The sequence below is a fragment of the Zootoca vivipara genome, chromosome 5 (genome assembly GCF_965207765.1).
Source record: "Zootoca vivipara chromosome 5, rZooViv2.hap1.1, whole genome shotgun sequence".
NCBI classification, from domain to species: domain Eukaryota; kingdom Metazoa; phylum Chordata; class Lepidosauria; order Squamata; family Lacertidae; genus Zootoca; species Zootoca vivipara.
The window spans coordinates 86921811-86938719 of NC_142588.1; the positions used below are offsets into that span (position 1 = coordinate 86921811).

Here is a 16909-nt window from a genome sequence, read left to right on the forward strand (position 1 = left end):
GCTCGTCTAGAGATGAAGCAGGGAGTTTAATTTATCTTCCCCGAGAAAGAATAAGCAGCTGGGAACTGAAAACGCACAATTTGTCCTCAGAATCCAGCACACAGTAGCTGCCCTTTGGCAGCTGCTCAGTTAGACATGACTCTGCAAAAAAAGGGGGGGCTTTCCAGAGAGCAAACATGTGATGTCTAAACACATGTTCTGTAAAATTTGTGACATTACAATGCTAGTGGCAAAAGTTCCCAGACCTAAGGGCAATGAATAAGAAGCAAAAAGACTGTGTGCGGTTGAGAACCACAAGACAAAAAAAAAAGACTTTGAAAGCCTTCAAGATCTGCCATATATGAAGTGGTCTCATTTGCAAGCTCCTTTCAGACTGAACCCTGGGTGCCAAACTCTTGATTTCTTTCCCTCTCTGATTTAAAATTGTCAGCCTGCTTGAAAATATTTACTTTTAGGACCTGTAAGGGTCTAAAACAGATTTGACATTAAACACATGGCAGCATTTAAGGGGATGTTAATTCTTTCCTCCCCTGCCAGAGTAGGCTGAAAGTTACCCAAAGGCTTAAATTAGTTCAGGAGGGAAGTTTCCATTAGCTGTGCACACACCATAAATTTAAAGCACATTTAAAGCATATTTCCACACTGCTGAGAACTATAGTTTATTAAGGGTGTTGAGAATTATAGATCTCTGAGAGCTAAACTACAGTTCCCATTAAAATAAAAAAATTCCTTCAGTAGCACCTTAAAGACCAACTAAGTTTATATTTTGGTATGAGCTTTCATGTGCATGCACACTTCTTCGTGTATCTGAAGAAGTGTGCATGCACACGAAAGCTCATACCAAAATATAAACTTAGTTGGTCTTTAAGGTGCTACTGAAGGAATTTTTTTATTTTGCTTCGACTCAGACCAACACGGCTACCTACCTGTATACAGTTCCCATTGTTCTTTTGATGGGGAGGGGGAAGGTGCTTTGAATGTATAGCATGCATGTATGTCTGTTTGGGCCCTAAGGGTAAAAATTGCTTACCCTCAAGGGCGCCACTTCCCAATACTTCTGTGTGAAACACTGTCCTGGGCATGCTATGGGCACTCTCCTCTGAGGCCTGGCAGTTCCGTTGTGTCCATCTACTTCAGCATCCTGTCCTCTGAGTGGCCAACCAGGTGCCAATAGAAGTACAAGAAGAGTTTGGATCTGATATCCCGCTTTATCACTACCCGAAGGAGTCTCAAAGTGGCTAACAATCTCCTTTCCCCTCCTCCCCCACAACTGACACCCTGTGAGGTGAGTGGGGCTGAGCGACTTCAAAGAAGTGTAACTAGCCCAAGGTCACCCAGCAGCTGCATGTGGAGGAGCGGAGATGCGAACCCGGTTCCCCAGATTACGAGTCTAACGCTGGACTTGAAGGCAACAGCACGCTGCACACCTGTAATTCCCAGTAACTGGCATCCAGAGATGGCATCCGATTCCACAGGTGGAATGTAGCCATCATGGCTAGTAGCCATCAATAGCCTTCTCCTCCTTGAATCAGTCTAAATCCTCTGGAAAAGCCATCCTATGTCAAGGAGCTGTCCAGGAGTCAGGTAATCCACAGGGCAGACACACACACACACACACACACACACACACACAGAGAGAGAGAGAGAGAGAGAGAGAGAGAGAGAGAGAGAGAGAGAGAGAGAGAGAGAGGAGGCACAGAATGCAACTTGCTTTTCACTAGCTCAGAAAACAACACAGCAATGTCCCTGGTTCGCCTTCACTCAACAGAGGTGTTCCCAAAACTAAGCTGTAGGCAAGCCATTTCCCCTCTAGCTTTTCACTCTGGATCCCTCCCAAGCAGACAGAGGCTACGTCGAGGGGGTTGGCTCCTCCTCTGGGCCTGTCTGACACATTGCTCAGCAACATGCAGGACCCTCCTAAAGTGAGGGGTCAGAGGGGGAGGAGAGTCATCAGGACGGGAACTGTCTGCCTGTACTCTGTGACTCTCAGTATCTAATCCTTCTCCCAACCCCCCTTGATCGCTCGAGGGAGTTCCCTGGTGAAACCTGGCCCTGTGTGAAGAAGTGCTTCCTTTTATCTGCCCTATATCTTCCAACATTCCGCTTCATTGGACGGTCATGTGTTCTAGTGTAACAAGCTGAATTTCGATGGATGTAAGGACATAAGACTTTGGCCAGGGGACGGGAAACTTTGAACGTGAAGATCAGAATGTGCAAAAAGGAAAACAACAAGAAGAAGGCAGGAACAAAATGCAGAAGATTCTCCAAGAGGTCCAGACTATGGGGAGTCTGATTTTTTTTTATTAATAAATAATTGGGAATATAATTCGGTCTTTTTTGTTTGTGTTTTTAAATTGGAATATGGTTATGATTATATGTTGATTGGCTGTTTTTATAGGAAAATTAATAAAAATGATTTTTTTAAAAAAATAACTTTGCTTCAGGATGAGAACAGAAATCATGCTCCGGCAGCGTGGCGGCAGCGGGAGGCCCCATTAGTTAAAATGCTACCTCATGTTAAGAACAGTTTCAGGTTAAGAACGAACCTCCAGAACGAATTAAGTTCTTAACCAGATGTACCACTGCATCACATTCATGCAACTTGTTTACAAAGCATAGTCATTTGAAGCTGCATCAGAAATGTGTTATATATATATATATATATATATATATATATATATATATATATATATATAAAACAAAAGCCTACCACTCTGCTAATTAATGCAGAAAATAATTAAGGAACTTTCTGCTTTTAAAGGGCAGTTTGAATGCTATCTGTGAATTTAATTAAAAGAGAGGCAGCTGGGAAAACTAAGGTTAATTATATGGATGTTAATAAGTCCCTAAAATTGCATTTTGACTACCGTACAAATTGATTAACCGAGTGGGTGGGGGAGGTGTTTAAAAGTCATTTTGAAAGATCGGTATGTCATGTGCCAAATACCATGAAGGTACACAATGGCTTCAAGGTCTAGAGCAGGCATAGGCAAACTCGGCCCTCCAGGTGTTTTGGGACTACAACTCCCATCATCCCTGACCACTGGTCCTGTTAGATAGGGATGATGGGAGTTGTGGTCCCAAAACATCTGGAGGGCCGAGTTTGCCTATGCCTGGTCTAGAGGCATGGCACTCCGATACAAAAGTATAGAGGCATTCACACCTGCAGGAATAGCGGTGGGATTACAGAGAGGTGGGATAAAAGATCGGGACAATTTATGCAAGGAACAACATCTCTTGATTTTTCTTTGTTGACAATGGTGCTTACCTTCAAGGTCGGGCGCCTTTGTGGGGCAGAACACCCCGCCTGGGACATGGAGGCAAGGTGTTTTCTCAGGCTGGTGCGACACCAAAAACCAGTCTCTGATAAAATACCATGGCTATTTAGCTAACACAGGGCAGACAAATCCAAAATCGCTTAAAACATGGCATATTCCAGAGCTGCAGCATTTAGAAGGGAAGGAGAAGAGAAAGCTTGCGTATGTTGCATAATGCTGCGATTTCCAAAAATAAGGTGCCATCCATTCTCTTATGTATCCTGATGGTCTTGGTTAAGAGAGAACTTTAAACAAAAGCATCCCTGGAAACAAAAGCTGCCTAGTAAGACAACCCAGAGAGCCATGAAATTTAAGTCTGCTGTTTCGTAAGCCCCTGGGGTTTACAAACGCACGAACCTGCTTGCATTTCTCTTCTTTCTGTAGTGTAATTATATTAGATTATAGTCCTGCGATACCTACTTTGCTTCTGCTTTGCCTGGCTGCATTGTAATTACTCACAGTTTACTATTTGCATCTCCTTTGCTTTCGGCACACTTCTTGAAAGGGTTGTTCATACATGAGCTTGCACACAATATGGACGGAGCCTGATTTCATAAATGCTGTTTATGCCACTTGTCAGAGACTTTCAGTCCCAGAGAGAATGACCTGCAGGCCACCACAGGGAAGACTAAGAACCTGATACCGACCTTGCAGGTACTTATTGACATCTATGCAATCAAGAGTCAGTCCAATTATCTTGCTACTGGGCAAATTCCCCATGCCTTTATTGACACACGGACTCACCTACAAATCCAACACTGAGGTCATAGCCACACTCTACATTTAAAGCACATTTAATACACATGGCTTCCCCCGAATAATCCTGGGAACTGTAATTTTCCAAGGGCACTGGGAACTGCAGCTTTGTGAGGGGTAAACTAATATTCTAATTGGTATATTAAAGTGTTTCCATAGCTTTGTGCTGATTAGGTCATGTTTTGATAATGTAAATGTTCTACGTTTTGTACCAAATTTGTATATATTTTACTGAATGACATTGCATACATGGCAGCAGCCTTTGGCTATAAGCAATAAACTTGATTCTAATACCATATTGGGACTACGTACAGCTGGCTTCTTTTGGAAACTAATACAGCTGTCCTCCTCTGAACTCGATCCTGCAAATAAGATCGTAAATCTGATCAAAATGGGGTGAGCATGATTCTATGGCAGCTTGAGCCCCAGTTCTCTGTCCCACTAACACAAGAGCTTTCCAAACTGTGCATCATGAAACATTAGTGTGTCGGCTGCAGTGTGTAGGTGTGTCACGCGAATACTCCCCACGCTGGAAAGGGGTCAGTTTAACCTCTGGTTTGCTAGTAAAACTGAATTACTGTGTTACGAAATCATGCATGTCTAAAAAGTGTGTCACCAACATGAACAGTTTGGAAAGCTCTGCACTAACACATGAACCACTCATGGTTGCAACTCTTCTGTAGGCTTCCAGCTGAGAAGAAAGGCCGGATACTTCAAAACCACATGCACTGAGGCCGCTATGAAAGGCTTCAAGCAAGAGAGTTGCCCTTTAGAAAACTTCTGCCAGCAAACAGCTGAGGGAAAAGTCTTGGGGTGTCAGCAGGAGGCCTCCTCTACTAACCAAGGACACTGCTGGCGTCTGACATTTGTAGGGGCAATATCTAATATACTTTGGAATCTCTCCCACAGGGAGCTGTGGCCAACAAGGGGACCTGTGGGGGACCTAACCTCCTAAAGGATATTCCAGGAGCCTTTTCTAAATGTTAGCTTTTAAAAAAATGTATCAAGCTTTTTGTGTGTGTGTATAAATACAAGGAACAGTATGCAACCAGTATTATTATATCAGATTATTCGCTGAGAAGTAAACTTCACCCCACATTCCATTATTTTGCCCAACTGATGCAACAGACAACCACAAATTGCTCATTTAAAAACAGGTGGTTAATCTGTGACTCTCTAGATCCAGGTAGCAAATCCTCAAATGGGGGCTTCATCCAGCCTCCCAGGAAAAAAAATTTTTTACTGTTGCTGCCAGTACAAGAGCCTACCAATTTTGATGGTGGCAAGAAAAAGTATTTTTTCAAAAAAAAACAAAAACAAGTTTGACATTTTTTTCTAGAAGTTTACACTTCACTTACCACAGCACTCTGATGGGGGTGCAAATTGACCTATACCCTGGTCATAAGACTGATCATCTGATGAGCTGGGAGAGTGCAATAACTCCCTCTCAGCTAATCTACACCCGAGATGGAGGCTGTGGCCACACCTACCTAGGCCACACCCACCACTGGAATGTGCCCCTTGCCATTGGGTCAGAGAAGGGTGAATGCAGCCCTGAGGCCAGGAAAAGATTAGAGAAGTTCTGTTCTCCAGGTGTTGTTGGATTCCATCAGTTCCTGCCAACATGGACAATGGGATGGGATGATGGGAGTTGTAGTCATGTATACCAACTTAAGCTCCTTAAGCTTCATTGTACACAGGTTGTACAATGACAATGAAGGTGTATTATTATTATTGAAGAAAATATTTAGGTGTTGCTTATTTTGCCATTATTCCCAGTCACGTGCATGCTGTGCAGCCTTAAACTATCTCTCTTTTTAAGTTTTAAATGCTTTATTGTTCATAACAACACATAATTATATTCATTTCAATCAGTCCAATAAGAATGTCTATGTTCACACACAAAAATTGCATACAAATTCAATTATGCGTTTCCCACACAAACCTATGACTTAAACCCTTAAACTCTTCACCAACAATGTTCTGGTGACAAGCCTTCCCTGTTATCTAACTCCAGGTGTCAAATTATCTGCAGTCCAGCAGACGCTGCCAGTGAATTGGCCAGTACAGGTATGGGGGAATTCAGGAAAATACTCGCCAATCTTTTTCGCATGGGAAAATCGCCATCATCAACTTAATCCTGGGATTCCCATTAATGTTGCTTCACTTATAATGCTTTGGGAGTTACGGCTTCATATTTCAGCAGAAGATGGTAAACGAAAGGCAGCATAAACTACAGGCACCATTAAGGCAGTGCACACAAATTGCTGCAATGATAATGGCCCTCAGAGCCCCTTCCAGCGCTACAATTCTAGGACTCTATGGTTTTATTGCTTCGTCGTGTCACCTGTATCATTTATCAGACGTCGCGCCATTTTGAGCGCTCGCTTAAGATGGAAAATGGGACTCGGAATCTCTGTGAAACAAATAAATGTTTAGCAGCTGAACTAAACAGGATTCCCAGGTGAATGATGCTGTTTGTTTTCTGATGCTGGAGCAGCTGGTTCCTAGTATGTACACGCAAATCAGCCTGCCATAGGGTTCCTCCAGAGAGTAGTTATTTTTGTTCTTAAAAAAAGTCACAGGTGAGTGTATATCTACAGAGGGCCTCTGCTATCATACTGAAGTGTCTTTGTGGGCCACAGCACCTGTCTTCGTAAGAAATCATAAGAATGACAATTATTTCACATTACTTATCCTTTATGGCAAGTTGCTTCACATGCATCACTGCAAGCATGATCACATGGGAGCAAATGCATAATTTTCTGCATTTATGCAGAAACTGGAGGAGCGACACCCACATCTTTCTGCCTGCCTCCACAGTTCAGCCCTAGCTCCCATAGAAAGTAGAGGGATTCCTCTTGACATAGATACTTGACAGGAAGAAAACCAGAAAGGTGGGATGGAATGTAGTATCCTGGGAAAGGGCATGGTTGGCTGACTGAAAAGGAGCATTTTGTTGCAGGTTCTACTTGCATAAAAATAGTAAACAATTAGCAAAAGCTTAAATGCGGGGATAAATATCGATTGCAGCAGAATATCAGTTACAAGTTGCCCTTCCTCCAAGGCAAGGGGGAAAGGGACTTCTAAAGGAAACGAGAGGATTTCATTAGGAACAGCAGAACTTATTGGGAGGTAGTTGAGTTGTCCATTCCTCACAGCTTTGGATCAGTTCACTCCCCGCCCCCAGCGCACACTAAAGATATTTTAAAACTAGAAAGTGTGCATGCAACAAATATGGGTTTTTCAAACAGATATATCCTGTAAGCTGTACTCATCAGGAAGCTGTGGCTGCCTGCAGCTGCTTATTGACTGCACATTCAGTCACAAAGCCAGATTTGTCTGGGTGACTGGTTCTCTGCCACAACAACTGATCAAGGTAGGTTGGGTCAACAGTAGGGGTGGACAAATCTGTCAGTTTTGGTTTGTCTCAGTTTTCCTATCTTAAATTCATTTCTCCACATTACTACATCTGTTTGCTTCCCCCTAAAAAACAAAAGGCCATCAAGAAAAACTACCAGCATTTTAGCACGAATTTCTCCCGATATACACATTTTTGAATGCAATTTTGCAAAAAATAAAATAAATACATTTTTGCAAAGCAGTTTTCCCCTAATATAATGCACACCTGCATGTTATTTTCACCAACATATGGACACATTACCCTAGGATTTGCATTTTTGCACAAATCGCTCAGCTGCAGAACTGCATAGCAACATTCAGAGAAGTACGGATTTCAAAGAATGGCTTTGTTTCGCTTTGTGCATAGTTTCAGAAAGAGTAAATCAGGCAGTTTTTACCTTTAAATGAGAACTACATTGACTCTCCACATCCACATCTCCCTTCTCCAAGGCCACCCAAGACTGCTATGTACCTGATCACAAATATGAGTCCACATTTGCCAGGTCTAAGCCCCGAAACATCAGCCACTCTGCACCACACACCCCTCAAACCTAACCAGCAGTGGCCAACCAAGTATCAAAGACAGCAGGAAATGGACATGTTAAGAGTCACTCAAACCTATTGAGACTTAATCTAAATAAAATAAACAGGTTGTGCTTCATAAACAAGTCAAGTGAGAGGTCAAAATTCCCTATAGTGAGCCGAGTGTTTCCTTTGTCACAAGGTAGAGGAAAACATATATTTGATTCTAATCTGTACACCAGGGAACCTGCGTTAGGTACCAAACTGGGGGAGAGAAATGACTGCAATCATGTTACTTCATTGAAACCAAAAAGGTGAGAGACACTGAAATGAGAAATATCAAAGTTCAGTAAGAGAGATCAAAGGCTCAGGTCTGATATGTTTTTCGTTGGTCCCACGGTGGGACTTCCACCGCTATCCCCATCAAACCTGCTTTTTGCCGCTGAATCAGAACACATATCAATCTGCAGAAAACCTGTGTGGCGCTTGTTCCAATTCAACTGTAAACCCTCCTTACACACCCACACAGATTTCCTACCCATTTTAATAATGAGCAGGGCTTTTTCCCCAGGGGAACTCACAGGAACTCAGTTCCGGCACCTCTCAGGTGGGCACCCTTGCCATTCTAAGAGAACAAGGGAAGCGTTCATGCTGAGCACCTCTTTTTCTAGAAAAATAGCACTGATAATAGACATTTCCCTAGAAATGATTCACAGGCGCATTGTTAAAACAAAGGGTAATCTAAAGCAACAAATCCATCTGAGCGTAACTTTCCTTCTCCCTCAGAAAATCAGGTGCTGCCAGCGATTGTTCTCCACAGCTAAAGTGGCCTCGCAGCACTAACCCACCAGTGTTGTGCTTGTATTTTAAACAACAGCATTACACATGCTTACCTATAGTAGTAAGTTACACTAAACATAATGGGACTTACTTCTGGGTAGACATGCATAGGATTGCATTTTACATCCAATTAACAGAGACCCAAAGTTGGGTCTCCAGCTGTTTTTGGACTACAGTTCTTATCATCCCTGACCACTGGTCCTGCTAGCTAGGGATGATGGGAAACCTGAAAAGAGCTGGAGACCTATGATTGGGGAATCCTGATTTAAAATAAATCTCCAACTGGCTCATTAAAACACACACACACACACACACACACCATGAACAGTTCAATGTGCTAAAGTCAATTTCACACACCCTCTCAATAATGAGAATAGGCAAAATAATAAGATCCTGAACAAGTGAAGCTTCTCCCTTAAACTTTTTGAAATAGTCCTCACACAGTACTGAAGAAGGACCAGTGAATGAACTGAATTAATTCCAAGCAATGGGACTGTTTGCACACACACACACACACACACACCGGCATGGAAAGCTAATGGCAGTAAAAAAAAAAAAACCCCTCTTAACTCCACATGTCCTGGTGCCTGAGCTTTCAAAGCAGCTGCATTCCTCCCTTCTTTTTATTTAGAGCTACTGCTAAATGTTACTAGAATGCAATTTTATTGGCATTTAGTCCCACCCTCCCCCTCCCCCCATTGTCTGCCTGCCACACGCACAGATATTTAATCTTCTCTTTAGGGAAGACTATGCTGGAATTCATCGAACTGGATGGTGAAAGTGAAGTGAAATAACTTCAGGGAAGTGACATCACTTAATAAACAGGGAAAATGTGGAAATTATGTTAGTACTAAGTGACTGAAATTGCTAGATGAATTATAAATGTTATCTTTGATGAAATTTACAAATAGACTCTCTAAGAAGGTTTAAAAAAACGATCTATTGGGGGGGAAACAAAAAAACAAAACTCAATCCAGATAATAATCTGGACACGAACTGCATGGCTACGATTGCAGAGGAAAGCAGAGAACTGACCCAACAATCCAAGGAGATGTCCTGTACCCTGCTGTGTGCTTTCCTGTTTCTGCTATGGAATTTGATTCTGCAGAAAAGGCAAGCCACTATGAAGTTTTCAAAAAGGCTTGCCTCTTTCCAGTGGGAACTGATGCAGCTAGTTCTGAATGACTGTGCATTTGCTCCCCACCCACAGGAGTAGGTAACACCTTCTGAATACTGCCATGGAGTCTAAAGAGAAAATTATATTTGCTTCATAGGTTCACCGATGCAACCCAGACCTTGCTCCTCCCAGTAACCTCAGTGATGCTGCTGCTGTTGCCAGGAGCCACCAAGCAAACTGATCCTGGCTTTAAAGAACAGGCGAGACATTTCTAGGGAAAGCCATTGCCCTGTGATTGCACATGAAGCAGGACCCCTCTGTTTGGACATGCACTTTTTTAGCAAGATCTCCCTTTCTGCACTGCATTTCTCCTGCTTCCTTGTTTGCCAAGGCGCTTGTTTGTAGCAACACCCCCAATGGCTTACCTTGCAATATTTTGGAAGCATGCTAGTGCATCCGATCGCACCTGCAGCTTGGGATTGTGTCCTGAGAGAAATCACCTGGGAAAACCAGTAAAGTCCCAATTTTTGTGTGTGTAAAAATAAGAAGAGGCAGCGGCAGCAGCAGAGGGAGTCTCGTTCTCGTGCACCTGTCTCACCGCGGGAAAGCAGGCTACTTTGCTGTGCCGCCCTAACAATCCAAGTGCAGCGAGGCTGCTGCAAACAGCTGAGGCTGTGCTCCATATGGGCGGAGAGCTAAACTGAGAGCAGGAAGCTTTTACCATGGCCTAGTTCCTGCCAGCCCTACTAATTCAATCGCTCTTATACCCAGCAATAAATTCACATGAAAAATTAACCGAAATCTAGCTGGCAGCCGTACTCTCTGTTCCCTCCTCACCCTTTTCCCCGCCGCCAACTCCCTTGCTTTATCTTAACAATCGTTCCGCTCTTAATGGCTTCAAGATGCTAGCAGCACATTCCATATTTCTGCACTCAGTGTAACAGAATCCCGTCTCTCTATTGCCAGATCTCTTAACTCGCACTCAATTTAGATAGCATCTCCTCCAGCATCTGGGTTTGGGATTTGTCTGTACAATACTCTCACGGCACCCCTGTGACCCAGGCAGAATTGCTTCAGGGCTCTGAAACCTGCCATCCACTTATCTCTCGACCTCATGTAGTTCAATGCATCCTCATTCTCTCCCAGAACTCTTTTGCTATTGGCAGAAATTAAGACCTTCATAAAGGTCCTCTTGGTGCCCAGAACTGGTGCACTTGAACTGATGGAGTCTAAGGGAAAGTTTACCTCCCCTCCTTCAGTCATGTGACCCTGAGGTTTGCCCAAATGTGGCTGCCCCATCGCACCTAGTTTGGTCTTGAAGCATTCTGAATTGAGATGGGGGGTGAAATTCACTCTGGAAGGTGAAACCTACCTAATTTGCACTTTCTGAAACAATGCACATAGCAAAACAGAGCCAGCCCTTGAAATTCACACAACGCTGAATTTTGCAATGCAGTTCTCCAGTCAGTGAAAATAGCAAACAAGAATCCATTATAGAAGAGGAAATTGCTTTGCAAACGTGTATTATTAGAGATATTCACACTAAAATGCTGGTGAATTTTCATTGGACTTTCCTTTTAAGTCTCAAACTGATGTGGAAATGTGGAGAACTGAACTTAAGATTGGGGGGAAAATGAGAAGCTTGTATTTTTGCAAGCCATTTTCTGCCATACAATGTAGTTGTGTATGTTATTTTCACTAATGTTAGTTATTAATTTTGCTTTCACTAGCATACTAATTTTTATGTAACACTTTCATCGCAGAACTACATCATGAGATTCAGAGCAATGTGGATTTTGGAGTATAGCTGTGTTTGAGAAAATCAAGTAGGTCTGCATTAAAACATGAACTAAATGAATTCCCTCCTTCCCAATGGCTAGGGCCAATTATACAGAGATGTGAGTGTGCTCACAAATCAATAGTCTCACTCATTGTGATGGCTTACAGAGGAAATAATTTGACTCTTGACTCCTCCCACAGAAAGTGCAAAGCAGGCATCTTCAAGTCACTCGTAAGTCAAATTTTTAAATAACAAAATCAGAATCTACTCCAAGACTGAAACTTTCTCAAAGCCTCTGCTAAATAGGAAAAGGGAATAGATGTCACTCAATACGTCTAGAGCAGGCATGTCAAACCTGCGGCCCTCCAGATGTTTTGGACTACAATTCCCATCTTCCCCAACCACTGGTCCTGCTAGCTAGGGATCATGGGAGTTGTAGGCCAAAACATCTGGAGGGCCGCAGGTTTGACATGCCTGGTCTAGAGAATCCCTTCCCTCTCACCAACAGAGCTGTCTGAAGTCTGAGACAAAACCTTTAGCATCAAATCTCTGGTGCCACCTGTCACCTCTAGCCATCACACTGCTCAGGTTTCTTTAGTGTGTAAAATTTTAGCCTTCGCAGCACATTGCTTCCTTGAAACTGTCAACACCTTACCATGCCATCAACCGTTCCCTGAGAATGCCAAGTCTATTACACTCCGGACAAAACCTGGTTTTCCTGATTTGCTTTTATTTGGAAAGAGCTCCTTTGTTTCATTTAGGTTCTTTGAACATTGCAGGAGTTAAGTGGCTTATACAGTATATGATTGACCCCCAAAACTCCAGTTTTTCCAGACATTATATTCATTGCTATTCTGCTGCTTTCCATCAACACCAGTCAGTAGAGTTTGATAGAATGTATCCATACTGTTTTTTGGGGGGGTCTCCTCATAGTTGTTCCTCCCTCACCCTCCACTATCTTTCTCTATTCTATGTGTGGGAACAAGTATTTCTTTTTAAAAAACCAAACACCCAAGTATACAATAGTGCAACAGCATTGTGAGAGAACAGACAAAATTGAGGCTTGTGCTTTTGCGGCGGGTTGGGAGATAAATTTGTAATAATACTATCAGAACTGATATTTACCTGAATAAGCCTTGTGTGGTGCAGAAGCCATGCGCAAGACTTAAATATTAATTTTAAAATGAAAAGATCAATGCGCACAGTGACATTCTTCAAGGAGTAAGCACTCATGAGCACTGGGTGGAGATCCTGGGAGGGCAGCTCCCCTGTATCAAGCTGTTGAAATGGGAACATGCCTGGGAAATTTGTGGAAATTGGCCTGCTCCCATTGTTTGGGCCACTTGACACAAAATTGCTAGATCCCGTCCTCAGAAAGCAAGGCTTGCAGGAAATAATAATAATAATAATAATAATAATAATAATAATAATAATAATTTATACCCTGCCCATCTGGCCGGGTCTCCCCCGCCACTCTGGGCGGCTTCCAACACACATCAAAATACATTAAAATATCACAGACGAAAAACTTCCCTAAACAGGGCTGCCTTTAGGTATTTTCTAAATGTCAGGTAGTTGTTTATCTATTTGACCTCTGGTGGGAGGGTGTTCCACAGGGCGGGTGCCACTACCGAGAAGGCCCTCTGCCTGTTTCCCTGTAGCTTTGCTTCTCGCAGTGAGGGAACCGCCAGAAGGCCCTCGGCGCTGGACCTCAGTGTCCGGTCTGAACGATGGGGGTGGAGACGCTCCTTCAGGTATACAGGACCGAGGCCGGAAAGTTATGGTGGACCCTTCCCACAGGATCCCTTCTCACGGTCCGAGCAAAGCAGGTGCAGAGCAAATGGAAGGAAAGGTGTGGCAGCAGATGCAACCCACCCAAACACCACCATACATAGCTGCCAAGTTATCCCTTTTTTAAAGGGATTTTCCCTTATGCTGAATAGGCTTCCTCGCGAGAAAAGGGAAAACTTGGCAGCTATGACCATATGAATGAAAAACTGCCCTGCCCCAACGTATCAAGCAGCTATGATACTAGCACTGAATGCAGATTCATAACAGGTTATTTTTACTCATTGAATTTCATGTGGAAAGAATGAATCTGGCATGAATGGGTAGATATTTTCATGACAATGCCATCATGTGGACGGGGGGTGGGGGGTGGGGAGTATGTCTCTGAGCAGCACTGATTCGGCAGTAAATTTTCACCCAGAAGCCCCCTCAGTCCACACAATTGTGACCCCAGTGGCTGCTGTTTTAACAAAAACCACTGACTAATTATCAGCTCAAGCCCCCCTTTCTGCCTTGCTATTACTAAGAAGTCTCCAGACAGATTTTGCACGCAGTGTAAGATTCAGCTGTTTAACCTGTTTGGGAAACATCCAAGAATGTTTTTTTGAGCAGGTGTCAAATGAGCACAGGGAGTCTCTCCTGACTTTGGATCACAACCCTGCCTTACAAGAGCTACGGCAAAATATGCACCAGCACAATATATCCTAATTTCCCAAGTGAAATCAACAGGGGTCATGCTCCAAAGTAAGCACCTCAGCAAATCTTTCCCCTGTCTAAGAACATTGTAAAAATAAAGCTTTGTGTTGAAGCTGAGTGACTAGAAGATCTTTGAACTTCAGGTTTCAGGGCTATGTTGGTGGTAGCCCTGGACTTACCTGTGGTGGTCGCAGGCAGCTACAAGCCAACATTTTGAATTTCCCACAGTGTATTCAGAGTTATGCTAAGTTGGGGCCGCTGAGGGAAATTCAAAATGGCGACTTACATCTGGGACCTCGCAGCTGCCTGAGGGAGCTGGGTGCTAAGGCCAGGCCTGATTTTACGATTCCAAAAAAATTCTAGTAAGTGCCACCTTAGCTGACAAAGGTTTAAGGTTTTATACAAGGAGAACTGACATTGGAAAAAAGGAAAACAGATTAACTGAACAGTGCTAACAGTACAAGATCAGTTTACACAAGTACAGTACAGTGGTGCCTCGCTTAACGAATGCCCTGCTTAACGAAATTTCCGCTTAACGAAAGGTTTTTTCTAGTGGAGGTTGCCTCACTAGACGAATTCGTTTTACGAAAAATTCGTCTAGCAAATCGCGGTTTCCCATAGAAATGCATTGAAATTCAATTAATGTGTTCCTATGGGCAAAAAAAATTCAAAAAAATTCAATGCATTCCTATGGGATTCACTAGACGATTTTTTCGTTATAAGAAAAGACCCGTGGAACGAATTAAATTCGTCTAGTGAGGCACCACTGTATGTTCATCACTCCTTGCCTATAGCATTAAGTGGTGATTTGTATGTTTCAGTGGCCCATTACAGATTAATCTCAGAAAGCAGAACTTTTGTCTACCATCCCTGACGCTACCTCAGACAGGATCCGTACAGAGGACCATTTACCATTCAGTGTGTTTGGAAGCACTTGGCAAGCTTGCCAAATGGCGAGGAAAACCATAGAGGGTAGAGAGGGGTGTGTGAGCAGTTGTGGAAACTAGCCTCCTGCATGAAGGTAAAATTCCCACTCGTTTTCTTTGCCCTCTCTTGCCTCTGGCCTTGAACACTTCCAGAAGTGTTCCGGAATGTGGACCTTGGCTTGAAAAAGGTATCCCACCCCTGACACAGGTTATTGGTTTCCCTGCGCACTGCGGCAGGATGCCTTGTGGGAAATGCGTTCTGCATGCTCCATCGGAAAGTGGCATTGACACAGCATTATACACACAAAAAATGGGCAGCCGTTCATGCATCTGTTCTGGCTGAGATGCGCGACCCAGCCACAGACCACTGGCAATGGTATCTGACATCTGTTTGGGTGGAAGGAGAATAGGCAAGAAGGATCAAATTCTTTACCCCTCACTTTCTCTGAACAGATTTTTGGCAATAAAAGATTACAATTTTGCTTGTTGATCTGGCTCTTCAGATACAGCATGAGTCTGGGTGTGCCTTTCAGAATTCAGTTAGGGATATAGGTGAGGAAGCTTGTTCTCTCTCTCTCTCTCTCTCTCTCTCTCTCTCTCTCTCTCTCTCTCTCTCTCTCTGTGTGTGTGTGTGTGTGTGTGTGTGTGTGTGTGCCAGTGCCATAAACACATTACTAAACCTACTGCTCATTATTACAAGGAAAGGGCAATTTTAATAAAGTCAAAAGCACCTTAAGCATAACCACTGATTAAAACTTCCCACCCCCAATTAAAATTGGCACCTACCCATTAATCAGCAAAGGATTTAGATGACTAATATATCGATTAAAACAGGCTGCACTGGTTTACATTATATACAGTTTGCAACCCATTTGCATGCTTGGAAGTAAATGCAGAGGCATAACTCAGCAGCAGACTTTAGATGGCCCTGCATTTAATCTGTGGAAAGCCTAGCACAGTGAAAGACCCTCTGATGGAGACCCTGGAATCACACTTTTGTCTCCAAAGACAGAGAGAGCCCTGCACGCTTCCAGAACTTCCAGTTGGTTTTACCAAGTGGCTAATTCTGTCCTGCTCTAGAGCACTCCAAATGAAATCAATATAACCAATCTGGAGAAAATGATCTGAGTCTCACAATCTCAGAGCCTTATTACATGCAATTTCAAGTCCTTTCTTTCTTTCTTTCTTTCTTTCTTTCTTTCTTTCTTTCTTTCTTTCTTTCTTTCTTTCTTTCTTTCTAAAAAGTGATATACGAAAAGGTCCACTCTTATAGACGCAAGGTGTCAATAACTTAAAAAACAACAACAACTGGGCTGCAAGGCCACTTAGTATTTCACATGCTGCTCTCTTGCTGTGGAGGTGGGGGAGATAATGGCTCCCAACCACAGAATCGACCTTCAGTTCTTCTTTAAAATTAATGATGTCAAGCATTTCTTCACAATCATCCGCTTCTGTCTGTCACTAAGTACTTGCTAATGACCTTTCCATCTTTTATCTGCTGTCCCCAGCACCTTCTAATTGCTGCAACGAATTCATGTAATAAAGCAAATTTCTGAATGGATATGTTAAGGTTCAGATTCTGTAACTACTGCTGACACGGAGTGGCAACGTAGTGTTCAAATGTAGTTTCATTAGAATTAACAAAGATGTTTGCAAGCAACTGCTGCACATTCACACACACACACAGTATATATTACATTCGGTTTAACTGCTTGACGTTAGTTGTTTACTTGTTTACTTAAAACTTTGCAACTGAGGGCAGTAA

At 43.0% G+C, this 16909-nt stretch overlaps 1 protein-coding gene across 4 annotated transcripts in view; it reads right to left on the minus strand.

Annotated features, from left to right (window-relative positions):
- The window catches only part of PEX5L (peroxisomal biogenesis factor 5 like), a 129204-nt gene extending 118480 nt beyond the window's left edge, over positions 1-10724 (minus strand). For 2 of the 4 annotated variants that reach the window (XM_088669218.1, XM_088669219.1), the window contains exon 1: positions 10380-10721. In XM_088669218.1, the coding sequence (XP_088525344.1) occupies positions 10380-10637 (258 nt within the window). In that variant the 5' untranslated portion in view covers positions 10638-10721. Of the gene's footprint in view, positions 1-10379 lie in introns of all 4 variants that reach the window. The other 2 variants (XM_035133245.3, XM_088669217.1) reach the window with 2 other exon arrangements.
- Between the last annotated feature and the right edge of the window lie 6185 nt (positions 10725-16909).